Source organism: Megascapheus bottae, chromosome 10, assembly GCF_031878675.1.
Source record: "Megascapheus bottae isolate mThoBot1 chromosome 10, mThoBot2.hap1, whole genome shotgun sequence".
NCBI classification, from domain to species: domain Eukaryota; kingdom Metazoa; phylum Chordata; class Mammalia; order Rodentia; family Geomyidae; genus Megascapheus; species Megascapheus bottae.
Window position 1 is genome coordinate 66,912,044 of NC_143518.1, and position 18,505 is coordinate 66,930,548.

The window sequence follows — 18,505 nt, forward strand, 5'->3', positions numbered from 1 at the left end:
AGGATGCAATTTCAGCTCTTTTCTGAAAATTTTAACTTTCACCTTTCCAGATTCAGCTATCCCAAGGATGAAAGTCTATGGTTTCTGGAGAAAAATCCAGATAAATTAGCACTAATGCTCCAAAAGCTCTTTGTGTTTGCGTTTACCTGGGCCTTTGGAGGGTCTTTACAACGCGAAGATGAGCATGAAGAAGATACAATATTCCACACAATGGCAGGAAGCAAGCCACTTGCAGAAGTGACCTATAATTTTAGCCGCCTTGTCCGTGAAATATTCGAACATGATTCACATATAGGTATGTTCTGGGAGGAAAAAAAATCATGATTATGCTCACTGAGAATATTCATTTGAAACTGTGGTGGGATCATATTAATTAAAGTGTGAAGATAAAAGGTAACGCAGAGTTATTAAGTATACCATCCCCGCAGTCCTCTGAGCCATGAACTCACCAACCTCCCCCAAGCACTGTGAAGCAGAAACTTCTATAGGGACAGAATAGTAGATTCTTACATTTTTTAATTCCAGTTATTTTTTAAAGCCTGATGTTTACCCTGTCTTTGTTTTGGGGTCAGTTGTAACAAATGGAATCCATTTTATACTTTAAAACAGCAGCTGGGCTGGGCACGGTGGCTCACGCCTGTCATCCTAGCTTTTCAGGAGGCTGAGATCTGAGGATCAAGGTTCAAAGCCAGCCTGAGCACAAAAGGACCTGAGACTCCTATCTCCAATTAACCTCTAGAAAACCAGAAGTGGTGCTGTGGCTCCAGGGGTAGGGTGGTAGCCTTGAGCTGAAGAGCTCAGGGACAGCGCCCAGGCCCAGAGTTCAAGGCCCATAACTGACAAAAAAAACCCCACACAGACAGGGCCACTGCCGCCACCAAGTTCGGAGCCATGGTAGCTGAAGAGTGGGCTTGGGAAGAAAGCAGTGGCTGCTCTTAAAGCTTCGCTGGAAGCGCCTTTACCCCCTGGAGCCCTCCACGGGAACAAGCATGGACAAAGTGAGCTGGTACAGAAAGCTAAGCTGGCGAACAGGCTGAGCGCTATGGTGACTGGGCTGCAGCTATGAAAGCAGTCACGGAACAGGGGCACGAACTCTCCAATGAAGAGAGACATCTGCTCTCTGTTGCCTACCAGAACGTGGTAGGCGCCCGACACTCTTCCTGGCGTGTCATCTCCAGCACTGGAGCAGAAAACAGAGAGGAATGAGAAGCAGCAGCAGCTGGGCAAAGAGTCCCGTGAGAAGGTTGAGGCAGAGCTGCAGGACGTCTGTAATGTCGTTCTGGAGCTGTTGGGCAAATACCTTATCCCTAATGCTACACAGCAGAAAGTAGGGTGTCCTCCTTGAAAATGAAAGGAGATCATTTTAAGTACCTTTCTGAGGTGGCATCTGTGTCGAACTCCCAGCAGGCGTATCAGAAGCGTTTGAAATTAGTAAGAAAGAAATGCAGCCTACACATCCACTTGGACTTGGCCTGGCACTGAACTTCTCTGTCTTTTACTGTGAGATTCTAAACTCCCCTGAAAAGGCCTGCAGCCTAGCAAAAACAGCGTCTGATGAAGCGATTGCTGATTGGATACACTGAATGAGGAGTCTTACAAAGACGGCACCTTGATCGTGCAGCTACTTAGGGACAATCTCACTCCGTGGACGTCAGAGAACCAGGGAGACGAAGGCGAGCTGGGGACGGAGAGAATGAATGTCTGTTGCGCTCTGTGATCTATTCAGCGTCACTCTGTACCCTCCACATATGTCCCTTTGTGCAATGAAAAGGAAAAAATTGTATGTCGACTTTCCATTTTCCACAGCCTCTGCCTAGCAAAAATGGTCCGTGGGATAAACAGCTGGTATTTGTATCTAAAGCAAATTGGTCACATAAATGCCATGGCACTCTGAAGTTTTGATTTCAATTAACTTTGACAGGATCACTGTATGCTTAATTTTTAAAAACTGAACACTGTGATTATGGGGTTTTGTAACTTGGCAGAAAACTCACTGGTAGAAAAAAAAATAGACCTGAATTATGTGTAACTTTTCCAAAAGTTTAATCTGCTATCAAAACAGTCACTGAAATACAATTCTGTTGCAAAGTTAATAGAGATTATATTGCACTGCTGGGACTAGGAGTGAGACACCATTTGGCATCTGAGTATAATGGTAATTCACAGTGATTCTGCCTGTAGGGACGTAAGATCCTTGACCAGTCTGGGCCATGGCCACTCAAATTTCATGACCACACATGTCTGTAGAGTCTTCCTCTGAGGATATGGAAGCCTGACCTGAAATTGGAATTGCTTATGGCAGAAAACTTGGTTGTGACACCATGAATAGGTCCCATGCTCCTATATGATGTGACTAAACCCCCTTCCTACAGCACTATGATACTGAAACCAGAGGGATCGCTTTTCCTTATTATCACGTACATGAAAGAAGAGAAAATAAAAAGCCGTGTGTCCTATGGGTGGCCTTCTCCGTTTCCTGGATGCCACCTTTTAAGACTAACGTTCTAGCCGGGCGCAGTAGCTACTCGGGAGGCTGAGATCTGAGAATGGCGGTTCAAAGCCAGCCCGGACACCAACATCCATGAGACTCTGATCTCCAGTGAACCACCAGGAAACTGGAAGTGGAGCTGTGGCTGAAGGGGTAGGGTGGTAGCCTTGGGCTGAAGAGCTCAGGGACAGCACCCAGGCCCAGGGTTCAAGTCCCATGATCAACAACAACAACAAGGGTAGCATTCTGTAGAGATAGCTTCTCACTTGGAATACTCATTCTTTGAGTTCTTCCTAGCTTAGAGCATTTAAACTTTGGAAATTTAGCATTCCTTCCCTTTTTGACTATTGATATTCGTTTTCTCTTTCCTCTTTAAAATTTTGTCCTTGTACTTCTTCCCATTTGTTTTATTTTGGAAGCCCATCTTTATCTGTTTTTTGTTTACTTTTTTATATGGTATGGACAGGGGGTGAGAGATATGGTGGGCAAACACGTTGGTGAGCAAGCCCTGCTCAGAGTTGAGAAGAGCTTCCGACCCCACTGCCCTGTCTTCCTCCAGTTCTCAGCCCAGCTTCTTCTCTTCAGTCACACCACAGCCAGAACCAGCACAGCATTCTTGAGTATCCATGGCTTCTCCCTGCGGTGCACCAACCCTGATACTGCTTGTTGGTTATTATTATTACCAACCTCCCACATGTGCCCACCCAGCTCAGTTCTCAGATAATGTCTCCACCAGACCCCAGAACTCGAGCGGTTGTGTGGACACTACAACAGAGCACAGCTGTAGGGTCCCATCTGTTTGTCCATCTGCTGAACTGAGAAAAAGAAAAATCCATGCACTGATTTAAACAAACCAGAAAAAAAAAAGAAAAAAAATCCTCCTTTTTTTTCTTTTTCTTTTTTTTTGCATTTTTTATTGTAATTAGTAAAAGGGTTACATGATATTTGCCAGATAGAAGGTGCATTAATTCACGTACATTGATACCATTTCATATGTCTTGGTACCCATTTCCCTCCCCCCAACACCCCCCACCCATCTTGGTTTTCCTCCTTTTTAGCTGAACAAAAATGTGCAGTTAATACTTGGTGCTTGAAAATGCAGTAGTGAAGGTGGAACCAAGCTTGTCTGTGTATCTGGTAGCCCTTTGTTTTTCCTTACCAGTATTCTGCCTACTGTTTTTTTCTGTGACGGTGACATTGCCTAGCAAGCACAGCTGTGGTTGTGAAAATAGTATAGAAAAAAAACAAAAAAGAAAAAAGAAAATCCCCAGTTATTGATGTACTAGATTTGTGTATGTCTTCTAAACAGTTCAAGTTTCACCTTACATGGACTAATGAGGAAAAGTGTAAAAATTCAAAAGTGAAATAAAAAAAATTATCAACCCCCCCCCCCACACACAGCTCCTGCTCCCCCTCCCGTGGTGCTGGCTGTGGAGCCCGGGGCCGTGGTCTGAGTACTGAGCTCTGTGCACCACCCCACGCCACGCCACGCCCTCTCTGTGCTCAGCTCAGAGGCCCCTTGTGTGCACATGTACTGGGCCCTGGGTTCCGTTCTCAGACCTGAAAAGAAATCTAAAGGCATGTGGATGGCAAAATAACAACCAACAAAACCATTTTCGCATGTGGGACGGGGGTGTGGCAGTGCCTGAACACAGGCCCTCGGGCGGTCGTCATGCCGGCTGCGCCAATGTTTCATCTCAGAATGCTTCTTGTCGGCTCAGTCCCATAGGTATAACTCCTAAAAAAAAAAATAATAATAATATACGGAAACAGCACTGATTCTTCCTGAAAATGGAAAGCCAAATTCCTCGTTGTCAGGCTGCTCATCTTACAGCAGTGAGTGCAGAGCCAGGACGTGGCCCGGGGCGGAGCGCCTGAGCTGAACCCCAGACCTGGCACAGCGGGCAAGGCCAGCATGGAAAGAAACCAGTGAGAGAGGAAAGGGGGCAGATCACCTCTCCCACGTGGGGGGGCAGATCACCTCTCCCACGTGGGGGGGGCAGATCACCTCTCCCACGTGGGGGGGGCAGATCACCTCTTCCATGTGGGGGGGGGGGGCTTCTACACTTGGACAAAACAGTGTAGCCACTGTGGAAATCCGTATTGGGGTTCTTAGAGAACTAAGAATACAACTACATAGATACAACTATTATATCTCAACCACACGTCCGAAAGAATGTAAGACAACATGCAGAGAGAGACGGGCACACCCACGTTCACAGCAGCACTATTCACCCGACAGACGGATGAAGAGCGCATGCTGCCTACACATGATGCAGCGTAACTCCGCCATAAAAATAGAGACATTACGTCTACACAGGAAAGTGCATAGGACTGGACATGGCCTCTGGAGCAGAAGGTTCAGACCACAGTACCAATCACGTGACCTGGGTGCGGGGGATACACATGTGTGGACGTGTTGCTACGAAGCCCCCTCTACGGTAAAAAAAAAAAATGCTTTAAACAACAAGACTTCTCCTTGGTGATCATCTTGCACACAGAATTGTTTAGCACATGAAGAAAATTAGCATGAAATGCACAGCCAGTGGTGGTGGGGTATCCAGGAAAGCCCAGCACTCCAAAGACAGAGGACATCACAGAGAAGAAAGGAAGGACCGCCACCCACAGCGCCCGCGAAAGGCCCAGCTCGGGGCCGCTGGAGAGGGACGGCGTGCGGGAGCCGACTGCCCCCCTGCCCTGCCGGACTGCGCCAGCCCATTGTTCCAGAAAGCCTGCACTCAGCAGTCCTGAGAAGTGGTCACCCTCAAAACCCTGTGGAGCGAACAAGACAGCAGAGTCAGAGCCCAGCAGCCCCAGTGCCTGCCGCCAGCCAGCCAGGAGGAAGACCAGGCCCAGGCTCTGAGGCCGGCTCCCTGCCGACCGACCTCAGCAGCTCACATCCTAGCTACTCTGGAGGCTGAGATCTCAAGATAGGGCAGAAGAGTCCAGGAGACTCTGCAGTTAACCAGAAAACCAGCAGTGGGGCTGTGGCTCCAGTGGCAGAGCACTAGTCTTGAGTAAAAGGCAAAGGGACAGCCCCTCGTTCAACCCAGGACTAGCACACACACAAACATATATGTACACGTAGGTCGTATTGTGTCTCCCTTTTCTTTATATTATTTTTCTTTTCGTTGTTCATTTTCTACAGACTTATTAGATTTATTTAAATAGCTGCATATACATTTTTATTCTACTCAGCTATAATTTCTCTTTTTCTTTGCTTTTCCCTTGAATCTAATTTCACTGGGCTATCCCTGGCATCAGTCTCCCCCACACAGGAAATCTCAAAGTTGAACCACCCCACAGCTTTGACTGTGAAGTTCTGGGTCATTTCCTCCACCTCCTTTTGCTGGCTCCCTCCCCACCTTCCAGTCACAGGAGGGTTGCCTCTTGTTTGCATCTTCCAGAGTTCCTCTTTCTACAACTCTTTATTGTCATGTATTTGTCTATCAGTTTATTTGCTGGGAATAAATACTGTTACTGGTTTTTTTTATCTTACCTTACCTTTAGCTAAATCTCTCTCCAGTTCCTTTTTTTTCAGTCCTGGGGCTTGAACTCAGGGCCTGAGCACTGTCCTTGGGCTTTCTCAAGGTTAGAGCTCTACCACTCGAGCCACAGAACCACGTCCGGCTTTTTCCTGTGCATGTGGTACAGAGGAATCGAACTCAGAGCTTTGTGCATGTTAGGCAAGCACTCTACCACTAGGCCAGGTCATGGCCCCATTTCCTTCTTTTTTATTCCTCCTTTATTCACTTCAACTCCTCCCATTTTAGTTTCTCACAGTGTATTGTACTATTTACTAGTATTAGTCTTCCTATTTTCTTTCCACTCCTACCCTTGTTAACTAGTATCTTATATTCAAAGAATGCTGTCTTTTCTTTGTTAATTACTCTGAAGGTATGGGCCTTACGGGGGGCACCGCTCCTAACTCTTTATTACCTGTCTGAGTGTTTATACTTTGGGTTTGGTTCTGCAGCATCTCGGGCACACTGGGTGAGCATTTTCCCTGCGAGCCCACCCTCCGTCCAGGCGTAAGAGACTACCACCACCCCGACACTTTCTCGTCCTGCTCACACAGTGTGCACACTCACAGAAAGAGCACGGGAGACTCCAACCTTCAGCCAGTGACCTGGCCTCAGGTGAAAACCGAGGCCACACGCCAACTCCCGGGGACAGGAGGTGTGCAGCGATGGGCACTACGGAGAGCGAACGGAAACAAGAAATTCATGGAAGAGGACCGCTTGAATTCAACAATGCCGCAAATAAACGGCAGCATGAAATAAGGAAGTCAGCTAGGGATACGAGGGAGTTCAACGAGAAGAGACTGCAAACATCCAACGGAACTGTGGGGGAGGCTTTGCTCAAAACCAGTGGACAATTGCTACCTCAACAGGATTAAACCGAAGGGTTTAATCCAGATCAGAGCTCGAGGACAACGTAGACCAATGCTAACACTCAGACAATGGTAGCTTTAGAAAAGCAGGAAGTTTAAATACCAAAATGCGAGACGAGGGAGAGAAGCACAGGTCTGGCCTCGCCAGCCGCTGCACACCGGCTCCTCTCTGTAATTCCCGCCGCGTGGGCCGTATTCTGTATTGTTTGGAATTTCTACCAAAAAAACAACCCTAAACTATTACTTTTACAGTGGGAAAGGGGCTGATTTACAAATAAATGTGGAAGTTGTGTACTGCTCTGGGTTGAACGCAGCCAGCATATCAGGAGCCTTTGCTAGCTCCACACACATGGTGGAGGCAGAACTCTGCCATGAGGTGGCAATTTTACCCTTTCTGGGTGGAGAAAGAGCAAGAAGCGAACGGAGGTGTGTATTAAGGGTCACACAGGTGTATTTTATCTAGCTGGATACACCTTGCTATACTTATGTGTGAAAACCCTCTTTGGAACCGAGCTTGCACAGCCATCGCCATGCCTGAGCAGGTCTTACCTGGGTTTTCTTCTTCACCCTTTCCAGAGCTGGGTATCCACCTACCAGTCGGTGACCGGTCTGTCTTTGGCTATTTTGTCGATATACAGCAATGTGAATTCACACCTTGGTCAGAATTAGTTCCTACTGTTCAGACACTAATCCAGAAAGGTAAGGATATTTTAAGAATCATATCTGTAACTGCTCTGAAATGCTGGGAGTGCTATATGAAAAGTAGCCATGTCTCCATATCTGAGAATTAATATATTAATGTATTAATATATTCAGGTTGTTTCTTGATTATGTTTATCGAATGCGCTTTGTTAATCTTTGAGTATTGCTTTCTGAGAAATTTGGAATGAATTTACTTAGAGGCACGTTGTAAAATGAGAATGCATTGAAACTCTTATTAAGTGGTAGTATTTATTCTTTTAATTCCTTTTGCTGTGACCACTTGAAAGGGAACAAAACGGCCAAGACCATTTCTGAAACCTGGCTATGAAGAAGGCGCTCATGAAAAGGGGTGGCGTGCTCTGGAGGCTTCTGGCACACTCCTCCATCTTGAGCAACTTGCCGGGGTTTTCCATTTTCTCCCCCCCCCCCCCCCAGGACACAGAAAGGGGTGGAGGTTTAGAGTTCTGGGGAGTGGTTTAGACGAAGGCAGGAGCCTGTGCGGCTCCCCTCCCCGTCCTCCCTCCCTCCCAGCCCTCCCTTCCTCCCAGCCCTCTCCGGGGTGGCCTGGGGGATAAGCACATGGGATGGCGCAGAAAGGACAGAGCGCAGATGAAAGAAGGACGATTCCCTTCTCACGTGTGTCGCCCTGAAGGTGAAACTCCGCTGGACCAGCCTGGCCCGGCCCGGGGCACCCAGAGCCTCGGGCACCCAGCTCCGCCCCACCTCTGACTGGCCTGGCCCGGAGAGGCCCGCGCGGGAGGAACCCGGTCACCCACTCTTCACTGTCCACACACGGGGATGGCGGAGCTTCCCCACCCTGTACAGAGTAAATCAGGATTCCACTCAGGTGGGGTGCTGGTTGAGAGCCAGAAAGGCAAATGCCAGAGCAAGCGTGCGCTCTCTCCCTCCGTCTGTCTGTCCCTCTGTTTGTCTCCCTCTCCCTCTCTCTCCCACTCCCTCTCTCTCTCTCTCCCTCTCTCTCTCCCTCTTCCCACCTCTCTCCCTCTCTCCCTCCCTCCCTCTCCCTCTCCCTCTCCCCCCTCCCTCTCTTTCCCTCTCCCTCTCCCCCCCTCCCTCTCTCCCTCTCTCCCTCCCCCCTTCCTCCCCCCCTCTCTCTGGTGTGCTGCTCTCTGGAGAAGTTGAACTAGGTTAGTTATCCTAGAAAGGTGGAGATGCTGAAGGTGGGGAGGTGTTTAAAGATCACATAATGGCAGGCACTTTGTCCGTGTCCCACCGAAGTTACAGGCCAGACGCCAGTGGCCCAGGCCTCGCTAGCAGGAGGCTGAAATCTGCAGGGCCGGCCCTGGTCTCCATCCAGACAACCAGCAAAAGGCCCAGATGGAAGCGTGGCCCCCCTGGTAGAGCACCAGCCGAGAGCGAACGAGCCTAGCGAAGGCGAGGCCCGTGTCTAAAGGAAAAGGTGTAAAGTGCATAGCTGGCCACTGATGTTGGCCACGGTTCCGTCCCTAACACAGGGTGCCATGTGTGCGTGGAGCGCGCTGTGCACACGCCCCGGGTTTCTCTGCACAGCGTGTCCACTGGTGGAGCAGGCCGAAAGCCCGCCAGGTCCCCAGACAGCCGCCGGCCGCTTCTGCTGACCACCGGCTTAAGAGACGCTTGGCCCTAGGGACGTCGCTGCTGAGTGACCTCCAGGGAGCGGGGCGAGGGCGTCCTGACGGAGTGCAACAGCCTGGCTCACACGGCCACCAGGGACACCACCTGCCTGGCCTTCCTCATGAGCCTCCTGCTGAAGAGCTCGGCCCCCGTGCTGCTCACAGGTAGGGCGGCAGGAGAGGGGAAGGTTGAGGAGCAGGCGGGGACGAGGGGACATGCGAGGCCCTGCCCCCACGCCTGCACACGCAGTGACCATTTCCCCACACACCTGCACACGTGAGGCCCTGCCCCCACATGCCTGTACACGTGTGACCATTTCTCCACACGCCTGCACACGTGAGGCCCTGCCCCCACATTCCTGCACACGCGTGACCATTTCTCCACACACCTGCACACGTGAGGCCCTGCCCCCACATGCCTGTACATGTGACCATTTCCCCACACACTTGCACACGTGACCATTTCCCCACATGCCTGCACACATGTGACCGTTTCCCCACATGCCTGCACACATGTGACCATTTCCCCACACACTTGCACACGTGACCATTTCCCCACATGCCCCCACACACACGACCATTTCCCCAAACGCATGCCGGGACAGAACAGCGCAAGTCTTTGTCTGGGGAGACGGGCAGGAGGGGGGCTGTCTGTGAACTCCAGGCTGGCCTCCACTCTTGATCGTCTTGCCTCTGTCTCCTGAGTTGTGAAATTACATGCCTGCCCCACCATTATAAATCTTCATGTTTTCAATGCCCCAGGACAAATTTTAGAATTAAAAGTATTAGATAAAACATTTGGTTGAACCTCTAGAAATACTATTAATTTTGTGGTTTAGAGGCTATTCTAGGAAAATAAATAGAATAAAATAATAGTCCACAGGTGCTAGGCAAATATGTGCATAAATAAGGATGAGGAAACCACCTGGGTTTCCAAATATATTTCTTATCCAATAGTAATCCAGACACACACACACACACACACACACACACATGCACGCACGCACATAGAGAAAGAGTGAGAAGAAAACATGGTAAATGGCTCTTTGTTGGATTTTTGTTAATGTTTGTGTAAAATAATCTTTATAGAAAACTAAACACACAAAAAGAAGACATAAAAAAATTAGTGATTACTTACTATAGGCTAGAAATGCCTATTTAAAAATTTTCAGTTCTAACTTTTTAAAAATATTTTAGAATTTGTCCTGGGGCAATGAAACAAACAATTCCAGCACTCTATTGAGAAGACTTGAGACAGAAAGATCATGAATTTGAAGCCAGACCATGTTTCCCAGCAAGACTAACACACACACACACACACACACACTGCTTGAATTAGTGGAGATTTCATTTCTTATAGTATTTCTAGCATGTTATAAGCAAAAATATTTGCAATAAAATGATTAACTCCTAATATACTTCTAATAAAGGATGTAAATAATTCAAACAGCTTGAGAAAGGTTCATATTAGCTGCTTAATTGATCTTCTCTTGCTTTAATGTTAAAAAGAAAGAAAGAGGATCACAGTTCAGTGCCAGCCCAGGCGAAAAGTCCACGGGACTATCTCCAGTTAGCCAACAAAATCAAAATGCTAGAGTGGCAGCTGAGCAAGCACGCTGAGCAAGAGTGTAAAGCCCAAGTTCAGTCTCCAGAGCCAGCGCGGGGGGGGGGGGGGGGGGGGGGGGCGGGGGGGGGGGGGGGGGCGGGGGGGGGGGGGGAGGAGAAGAGGGAGACAGAGACTCTTCAGTGTGTTAACACCTATCCTTTCATGGCACGTTAACCAGTGTATTTCCTCGTAGGAGAGTCCGGTGTTGGGAAAACAGCGGTCATTGACCAAATGCTTGAAAAGTTAGAGGGCCCAGGAGCACTGGATGTAAAATATGGGTCAATCTTAGGAGACGTCCTGTTACATAATGAAATTAAGAAGTCAAGGTTGTATGTATGAAACTCTGAATTTTATTTGTCTGATAAAATGTTTGCCTAAATCTATGAGTACCTTGTTTTAAAAAGTAAATCTCTTACACAAAAATGCAAAATTATTCAAATGAAATAATGTTTTCTCTATTCTCAACTACCCATGTTTGGCAAGTATATGTATTTGAATTACAATATAGTTAGGAAATGGCTATCAACTAATTAACCCATCCTTTATCCCATGTACTTGACATTTGTTTTCATGAAGACACCTAAAATCTGCTCCTTGAGTAACTTTGAAATACACATTTTTTATAACTATGCGCACCATGCTGTAGAGTAGACTGTGAATCTCATTCCTTCTGGGAACTGGAGGGAACCACTCACTGTCCGCTCTTGGCAAGGACAATTTATTGTCAGAATCTGCTCACGTCATTTTTCTAAATTAGCAGTTTAATTCAGATTCTGGAGTACTGACTTCTCCACGCCTGATTTATTTCTCTGTTTCCATGCCAGTTCTGTGTTTTACTTGCTATTGACTTGCAGTACATGTTCAAAACATAGGCTACATGGTCTTTTTCTTTCTCTTCAAGACTGCTTTGGCTATGTTGAGTTGTTTGTGGTTCCATAGGGCTAATGAAAAATAGCCCTTGAATTCTGGTAGTGACTGCACTGGATTTATAGAAGGCTTTGAATTACATGGATGCTGTAACAGATCTATTTCTTGTAGTGCATGGACACAGTGGAACACATTGCTGATTAAAAAATACATCAGGGCTGGGAGTTTGGCCTAGTGGTTAAAGTGCTTGCCTAGCATGAGCGAAGACCCGGGTTCGATTCCTTGGTACCACATACATACAAAAAAGCTGGAAGTGGTGCTGAGGCTCAAGTGGTAGAGTTCTAGCCTTGAGAAAGTCCAAGGACAGTGCTCAGGCCCTGAGCTCAAGCCCAGGACTGGCAAAAACAAAAACAAAAACAAAAAAAATCAGCATGCTTAGTATTTCAAATGGATTTTAACAACAGAGAAAGTCAAGTCTTTACCAACATAAGAAAAATTCTAGTTAAAAAACCCTAGCATGAGGTAAATTAGTCTTTGGTGATTGATCTATAAAGCAAAATATATTTTATAAAGGTTCAAGGAAAATGTCCAGTAGCTGGTATGTTGTGAATGTCCTGGGGTTTTTTTTTTCCAATTTAATCCCATATTTTAGCAAATTTGAAATGACATTGATTTTATCACTAAAATGTAAACAGAGAAAAGTAAAACTTGTTTTCATAGGGGAAATAGAAATAAAATCTGCTGTATGCTGTTACTGTTAAGATTTTTTCTTATTAGATCTACAGAGGTAAATAAAGTAATTTTGGATCCTTCAATCATTTGACTCCAATAGTCTAAAGCAGAACATCAGCATCCTGATTTCTGAGACTCAGAAGAAAGGGGTGGAAAGCTCAGGTATGTACACAGCTCTACCCAGCCTGCTTCCACTGAGAACCCCAGAGAGCCAGCGCACCACGGTCAGAGTCTGCTTCCTTTCCACAGTTGGCGTGGATACCACCATTAAGAAGCTGGACAGTAGCTCTGGCGACAGCACCCTTAAAAGTGGCAGTCAAGGAATTCTCACATCTACAATAAACTTTGGCAGCAGTACCACAGTCCACAAAGTCAAGGAAGCAATTCTTAAGAAATTGGTAAGAAGAAGTAAAGATATTCTCGGAGCCCCGAAGAACAACAAGGTAAGCCCTCTCCCCCCCCCCCCCAACTCTCTTTCTGCCAGTCCCGGGGCTTGAACTCAGGGCCTGAGCACTGTCCTTGGACTTTCTCAAGGCTAGAGCTCTACCACTTGAGCCACAGCACCACTTCCGGCTTTTTCTATGTATGACACTAACAAGTCAAAGCCAGGGCTTGTGTGCACTGGGCAAGGGCTCTACCACTAGGCCACACTCCAGGCCTGCGACTTTGTTTTATCAAATGTTCATCACTGAACATTCCTAGAAGAGCGTGTTGTGATGGAGATTTTCAAATCAATAGAATTCCCTTCCCAGAATGATGGTTATATTGGCAAATGATTCCTGAAACCAGACACCACTGAAATCTGAGTGGAGAAGGCTAAACTTGAGTTTGAAATTTGAAAATGACATATTGCCATTGCTTTGTGATTCCCATTCCGCAGCCTCAGGGAGGCCTGGGGGACGGAATGCGGGGTGGGGGGGGCAGCGGGCTGCTCTGCACCGGTGTCTCTGACTCCTACTTTTGAACTGTGGGAACAGGATAAACTATCCCTGTGCTAAACCAAAGTCTCTGCAGTCCTGGAAACTTGGCAATGCTTTCAGTTCATTCTACTGTAGAATAGGTCCAGGTTAAAAAAGCTTTCAAGGCTCACGAACAAGAAACCCGCACAGCCCTGAGGAGCCCGGCACCTAACTCCAGGGGCTATCCACTTGCTTTGGTTTTCATGAAAAGGCTAGTAAGGATGCAACCTAATCACACAATTAGAAAATATAAGCAAGAGATATGCGTGTCCACTTGTGATACAAAACAGGGAAAACTGCCTTACTAAAAACTGACATTGAGGCTGGGCATGGTGGCTCTACCTGTCATCCCGGCTACTCAGGAGGCTGAGATCTGAGGGTCAGGGTTCAAAGTCAGCCAGGGCACAAAAGGACCTGAGACTCTTATCTACAATCAACCACTAGAAAACCGAAAATGGGGCTGTGGCTCCGGGGGTAGAGTGGTGGCCTTGAGCTGAAGAGCTCAGGGACAGCGCCCAGGCCCAGAGTTCAAATCCAACGACCAACAAAAAAATTGATAGTTACAGATTAAGTAATTAGGTCATTAAAATAAAATAGCTATTTTTTCTAACTAGTGGCTTATTTTGCAAAAATTAATACAATCTAATGGGTCTATTACGCTGCACCCACTAAATGTAAGTGTCTGGAAAGCAGCACTTTTAACTGTAGGAATGCGTGTCTGTGTTCTGCTAATTGTTCAGATTTTAAACCTAGCTCTAACACCTCCACTGTCAAGGCAGGGTGTCTAGGAAATGAGCAACGAAGTGCTTACAAGTCTGCCCATAGTATGACTCAATAATAAGGGCTTAGGACTCGGGGACATTTTTACAGGAAACAGACCATTGTCAGACATAACTGCTATAACTCCAGAAAAGGTGAGGCAAATTTTTGCTATTTTGAGCACTTGTTTTCTAAAAGCTGTTTCTACAAAATGCAATTTGATTTGCTGTGTTTTCATAGAAAAAGGCATTTTGTCTTGTGTAAAAATGTTGTTTTTAATGTTTGTCCTTCATAACTGAAGGAGTTTCTGTCTTAAAACTTTGCGTCCTTCTTAAGGTGGTCATATTCATTGATGACATGAACGCGCCGGCGTCAGACCCAGAGGGAGGCGCGCAGCCACCCCTGGAGCTGGTCAGACAGCTGCTGGACACAGGCAGCATTTACGACACGGAGCGGAACTTGCGGAAGGTACAGTGTGCGTGCCAGCCAAGGCGTCGGGAAGGTCGCGGGCGGGACCGAGGTCACGTGTGCAGGACTGCCAGCTCCTGCGTGCTTAGGTGGCTGTGTATGGTCGCCGCCCGGGTAACTAGATGGCTTGCTTAGTCTCCTGTTTCCGACAGACTTGACCCTAGGACCCTTGGTGGGGCATGCTGGCTTGGCACAGCCAGGGGCTCAGACACTGTTCTGCCTACCTGAAGTGGATACGCCATTCCAGCAAGAACATAGACAAGAAGAATGAGATGCTGGGTCCTCACGTGCATGACCTGCACTGACCAGAAAGCAGTCACAGGCTCTCTGGGGACTTCTGTGTCCTGGGCATACGCTCCCAGAGAAAGGCCCACGTGAGCAGAGGGCGCTGTCTGTCTGTCTGTCTATGGGAGCCCTCACTCGCCCCAGGCCCATGTGAGCAGAGGGCTTGTCTGTCTGTCTGTGGGAGCCCTTACCAGCCAGCCCCAGGCCCACGTGAGCAGTGGGCACTGTCTGTCTATCTGTCTGTCTGTCTGTCTGTCTGTCTGTCTGTCTGTCTGTCTGTCTATGGGAGCCCTCACTGGCCCCAGGCCCACGTGAGCAGAGGGCTCTGTCTGTCTGCCTGTCTGTCTGTCTGTCTGTCTCTGTCTGTGGGAGCCCTCACTGGCCCCAGGCCCACGTGAGCAGAGGGCTCTGTCTGTCTGTCTGTCTGTGGGAGCCCTCCCCAGCCCCAGGCCAGATGGCTCCTTTGTGTAACAGTCAAGCCAGCCCTGGCCGGCTGGAAGTGCGCTGACTTTGAGAGGCCTTGGCGACACCACACTGGACAGTAGACTCCTGCGGCTATCCGTAACTTCAGGATAGCCATTTCTTTGTTTGTTTCTTCACTCTTTTAATTGGTTGTACAAAAGCTTTTGCTATGATGAAGCCTGTTTGTCTCTTTTCAGTGCTATTACCTGTGCTTTTGAAATCTTAGCCCGTAAACCCTAGACCAGTGTCATGAAACATCACCTCATGCTTTCTTCTGTTATATGGTTGTAAGTGATTGCTTTGGCGGGGGCAGTACTGGGGCTTGAATTCAGGACATCAGATTGTTCCACTCACAACCAGTGCTCTACCAGTCTGCCTTGGCTCAGACCCAAGATCCCCAGGTCTGAGCCTCCCTTGTAGCTAGGATTTAATACATGAGCCACTGACCCGCAATTGCTTTCTTCTTTTGCTTTCTTTTTATTTTGTACAAAAGAGCTATGATTCACTGATGCAGTTTATGAAAACAGTGCATCGTGATCAATGCCCTCATCCTTTTCAACATTCTCACCCACCCTCCCAACTCACTGCTTCCCTTACTGATGTTAATTTGAGGTTATATATTGAATTTTTCCCACATAACAAGGTAGTTTATGTATATAACGACCCTGATCTGTGCAATCACGTCAACAGCTTTGTGCCCCTTCATCTCATTCCTTCCTTTGTATTCCCCAATTCTGTGGTGTCTACAATGAATTCTGGCATGCCTTCTCACCCTCCTTCCCCTTTTCTTTCACTTCTCTCCTCTTGGACCTACCCTCTCCACTGGCAAGTGCCCATTCACTTCCTGGTAATTGTTTTGTTGAGCTTTGACTTGATCCTTTTAAAGAATTTTACTATTTTTGCTCTCCATAGAATCTATTCCACTTGGCATTGATGGATTCGTAAGCCCTGTTTACCACCTGCTGTTTACTTGTAGATGTACAAGTACATTGTAGCTTCCACAAATGAGGGAACCCATTCAATCTGTTTCTCTGGGTCTGGTTTGCTTCACTTAACATACATTTTTCCAAGTCGTTACATTTCCTTACATTCTTTCTAGTGGCTGGGTAGACGCCGCTGTGTGTGTACCACGTGACACGTGACTTTGAGCGGTTCCTCCTCTGAGGGGCGTCTGGGCTGGCTCTGTTTCTTGGCGGTGATTAAACAATGCTGCAGTGAACGTGGTTGTGCAGGTGGCTTTCGTGTGGCCTTGTCAATGACTTACTGCATCAATGCGCAGGAGTGGGATTGCTGGGTGGGATCGGAGGTGGCTCTGTGCTAAGTTTCAATGAGTATTTCCTGAGCGTGTTTAGAAACCCTACTAGAAGTAGCCTATGTTGCTTTTAAGGATGGATTACTTATAAGAACATAGGTTTCTTTGTTTTTTTTTAATTTGAGTAACTTTGATTTGAGTGAATTTGTAAATGCAATGCATCTTAATCAATGCCCCCCTTTCACCATTCTCCCCATCCCTCCCAGCGCCACCCAGCCCCTCCATTCACCTGTTTCCATTTTCAGGTATGTACATTCGCTATGGCGACCGTGTTTGGCCCTTCTACTCCCGTCCCCTCAACTCGCCCCTCCCATCACACATGGTCCGTCTTCCCGTGTTCATTTTGTTGAGCTGTAAGTCAGTTGTTCCAAGCCGTTGTGCCAATGGAATGTACTCACTCATACGCGGAAGTCAGATCTAAATCATAAATGTGCTATGCACATGTACACAAATGGGTTATCTTGGAAGGGTTCCCATGGGGAGACCATAGATTTCTACCAGTGTAATTTTGAGTCTCATCTAAACCTGTTTGTCAAATTTCATTTCCTAAAGATGCATTTAGATATTCTCTGATTTATTTTTCCCACAGACAATTCAAGATATTTCTATAATCGCTTCCTGTGCCCCTGCGTTTGGTAGGAATGACATCAACCCACGTCTCCTCAAACACTTTTCCATATTCGTTTTGCCTCATCCTCCACAAAGTGCCTTACTTACTATTTTCCAGGTAAACACATCTAGCTCATGTCCTTCCTGTTCTCTTCACTTTCTTGTAGAATGAGGATGATGATGGTCAGTCTGGAGCTGTGTATGATTGAAAATGGGAGTCTAAAACAGATTGCTTTTAGATGTAGACCCCATGACAACTGGCATCAGAACTACCAAGAGCATTTTGAAAAACACATTTCAAATTCACCTTTAAATGTTATATTATAGAGAAAAAAATATAAGGATCTTCACAATGTAGTTTGAAGAATGTCACAGTTTTGCATAGGATTTGTTTTCCCAATAAGATGTCTGGAATTTTCAGAAGCATGCATGTATGCTATTCCATGATGAGATGGTGTTCTACCACTTTGCTCTTGTAGTAACAGTGGCTGGGCAGTGAGAAAATGAGTTAGTGCACACCTGATGTGCATGGAAGTGGGACATAAAGGGCCCCCAGATGGCAGCCTCCGGCGGGTCCAGGCCATTCACCAAATTAGGGCTCATTTTCAGCACCAGAGGGCCTGTTCTAAATGGATTTTCATTATTAACAGTGCTAATGAAATTAACATTTAAGTGCACACAAATCTGCTTCCTAGCAGATATTAGCCAGGAAAGGGCTATATTTTTATTAACCAAATTATGATGCTTCTTTTTTAAAGGCTCACTTGGGAATCTATTTCTCCAACAATAACTTTCCAATTGAAGTTCAGCAATGTGGAGAGTATATAGCATCTTGCTCCCTGGCTATGTACTACTCCATTTGTAAGACTATGTTACCCACTCCAGCCAAATGCCACTACATTTTTAATCTTCGAGACATGTTTAAGGTCTGTTTTCCAAGTTTCCAGATTTATTTTTGAATTTTAAGTTGACATGTAATTTTACTCCTCCTCCTCCTCCTCTTCCTCCTTCTCCTTCCTCTTTTTCCTCTTCCTCTTCTTCTTCTTCTTCTTCTTCTTCTTCTTCTTCTTCTTCTTCTTCTTCTTCTTCTTCTTCTTCTTCTTCTTGTTCTTCCTCTTCTTCCTCTTCTTCCTCTTCTTCCTCTTCTTCCTCTTCTTCTTCTTCTTCTTCTTCTTCTTCTTCTTCTTCTTCTTCTTCTTCTTCTTCTTCTTCTTCTTCTTCTTCTTCCTCTTCTTCTTTTGTTGTTAGTT

General features: G+C 46.7%; 1 protein-coding gene and 1 pseudogene across 1 annotated transcript in view; both read left to right on the forward strand.

The window, feature by feature from the left end:
* Window positions 1-18,505, forward strand: part of LOC150058661 (dynein axonemal heavy chain 14-like) — a 90,707-nt gene that overhangs the window by 42,511 nt on the left and 29,691 nt on the right. Inside the window, 10 exon segments of the mRNA XM_090341651.1 lie at window positions 51-295; window positions 7,458-7,580; window positions 9,211-9,242; window positions 9,244-9,361; window positions 10,996-11,128; window positions 12,502-12,563; window positions 12,651-12,844; window positions 14,456-14,587; window positions 17,236-17,373; window positions 18,014-18,181. Coding sequence (XP_090197777.1) covers window positions 51-295; window positions 7,458-7,580; window positions 9,211-9,242; window positions 9,244-9,361; window positions 10,996-11,128; window positions 12,502-12,563; window positions 12,651-12,844; window positions 14,456-14,587; window positions 17,236-17,373; window positions 18,014-18,181 — 1,345 coding nt within the window.
* Window positions 582-1,926, forward strand: LOC150058662 (14-3-3 protein beta/alpha pseudogene; annotated as a pseudogene).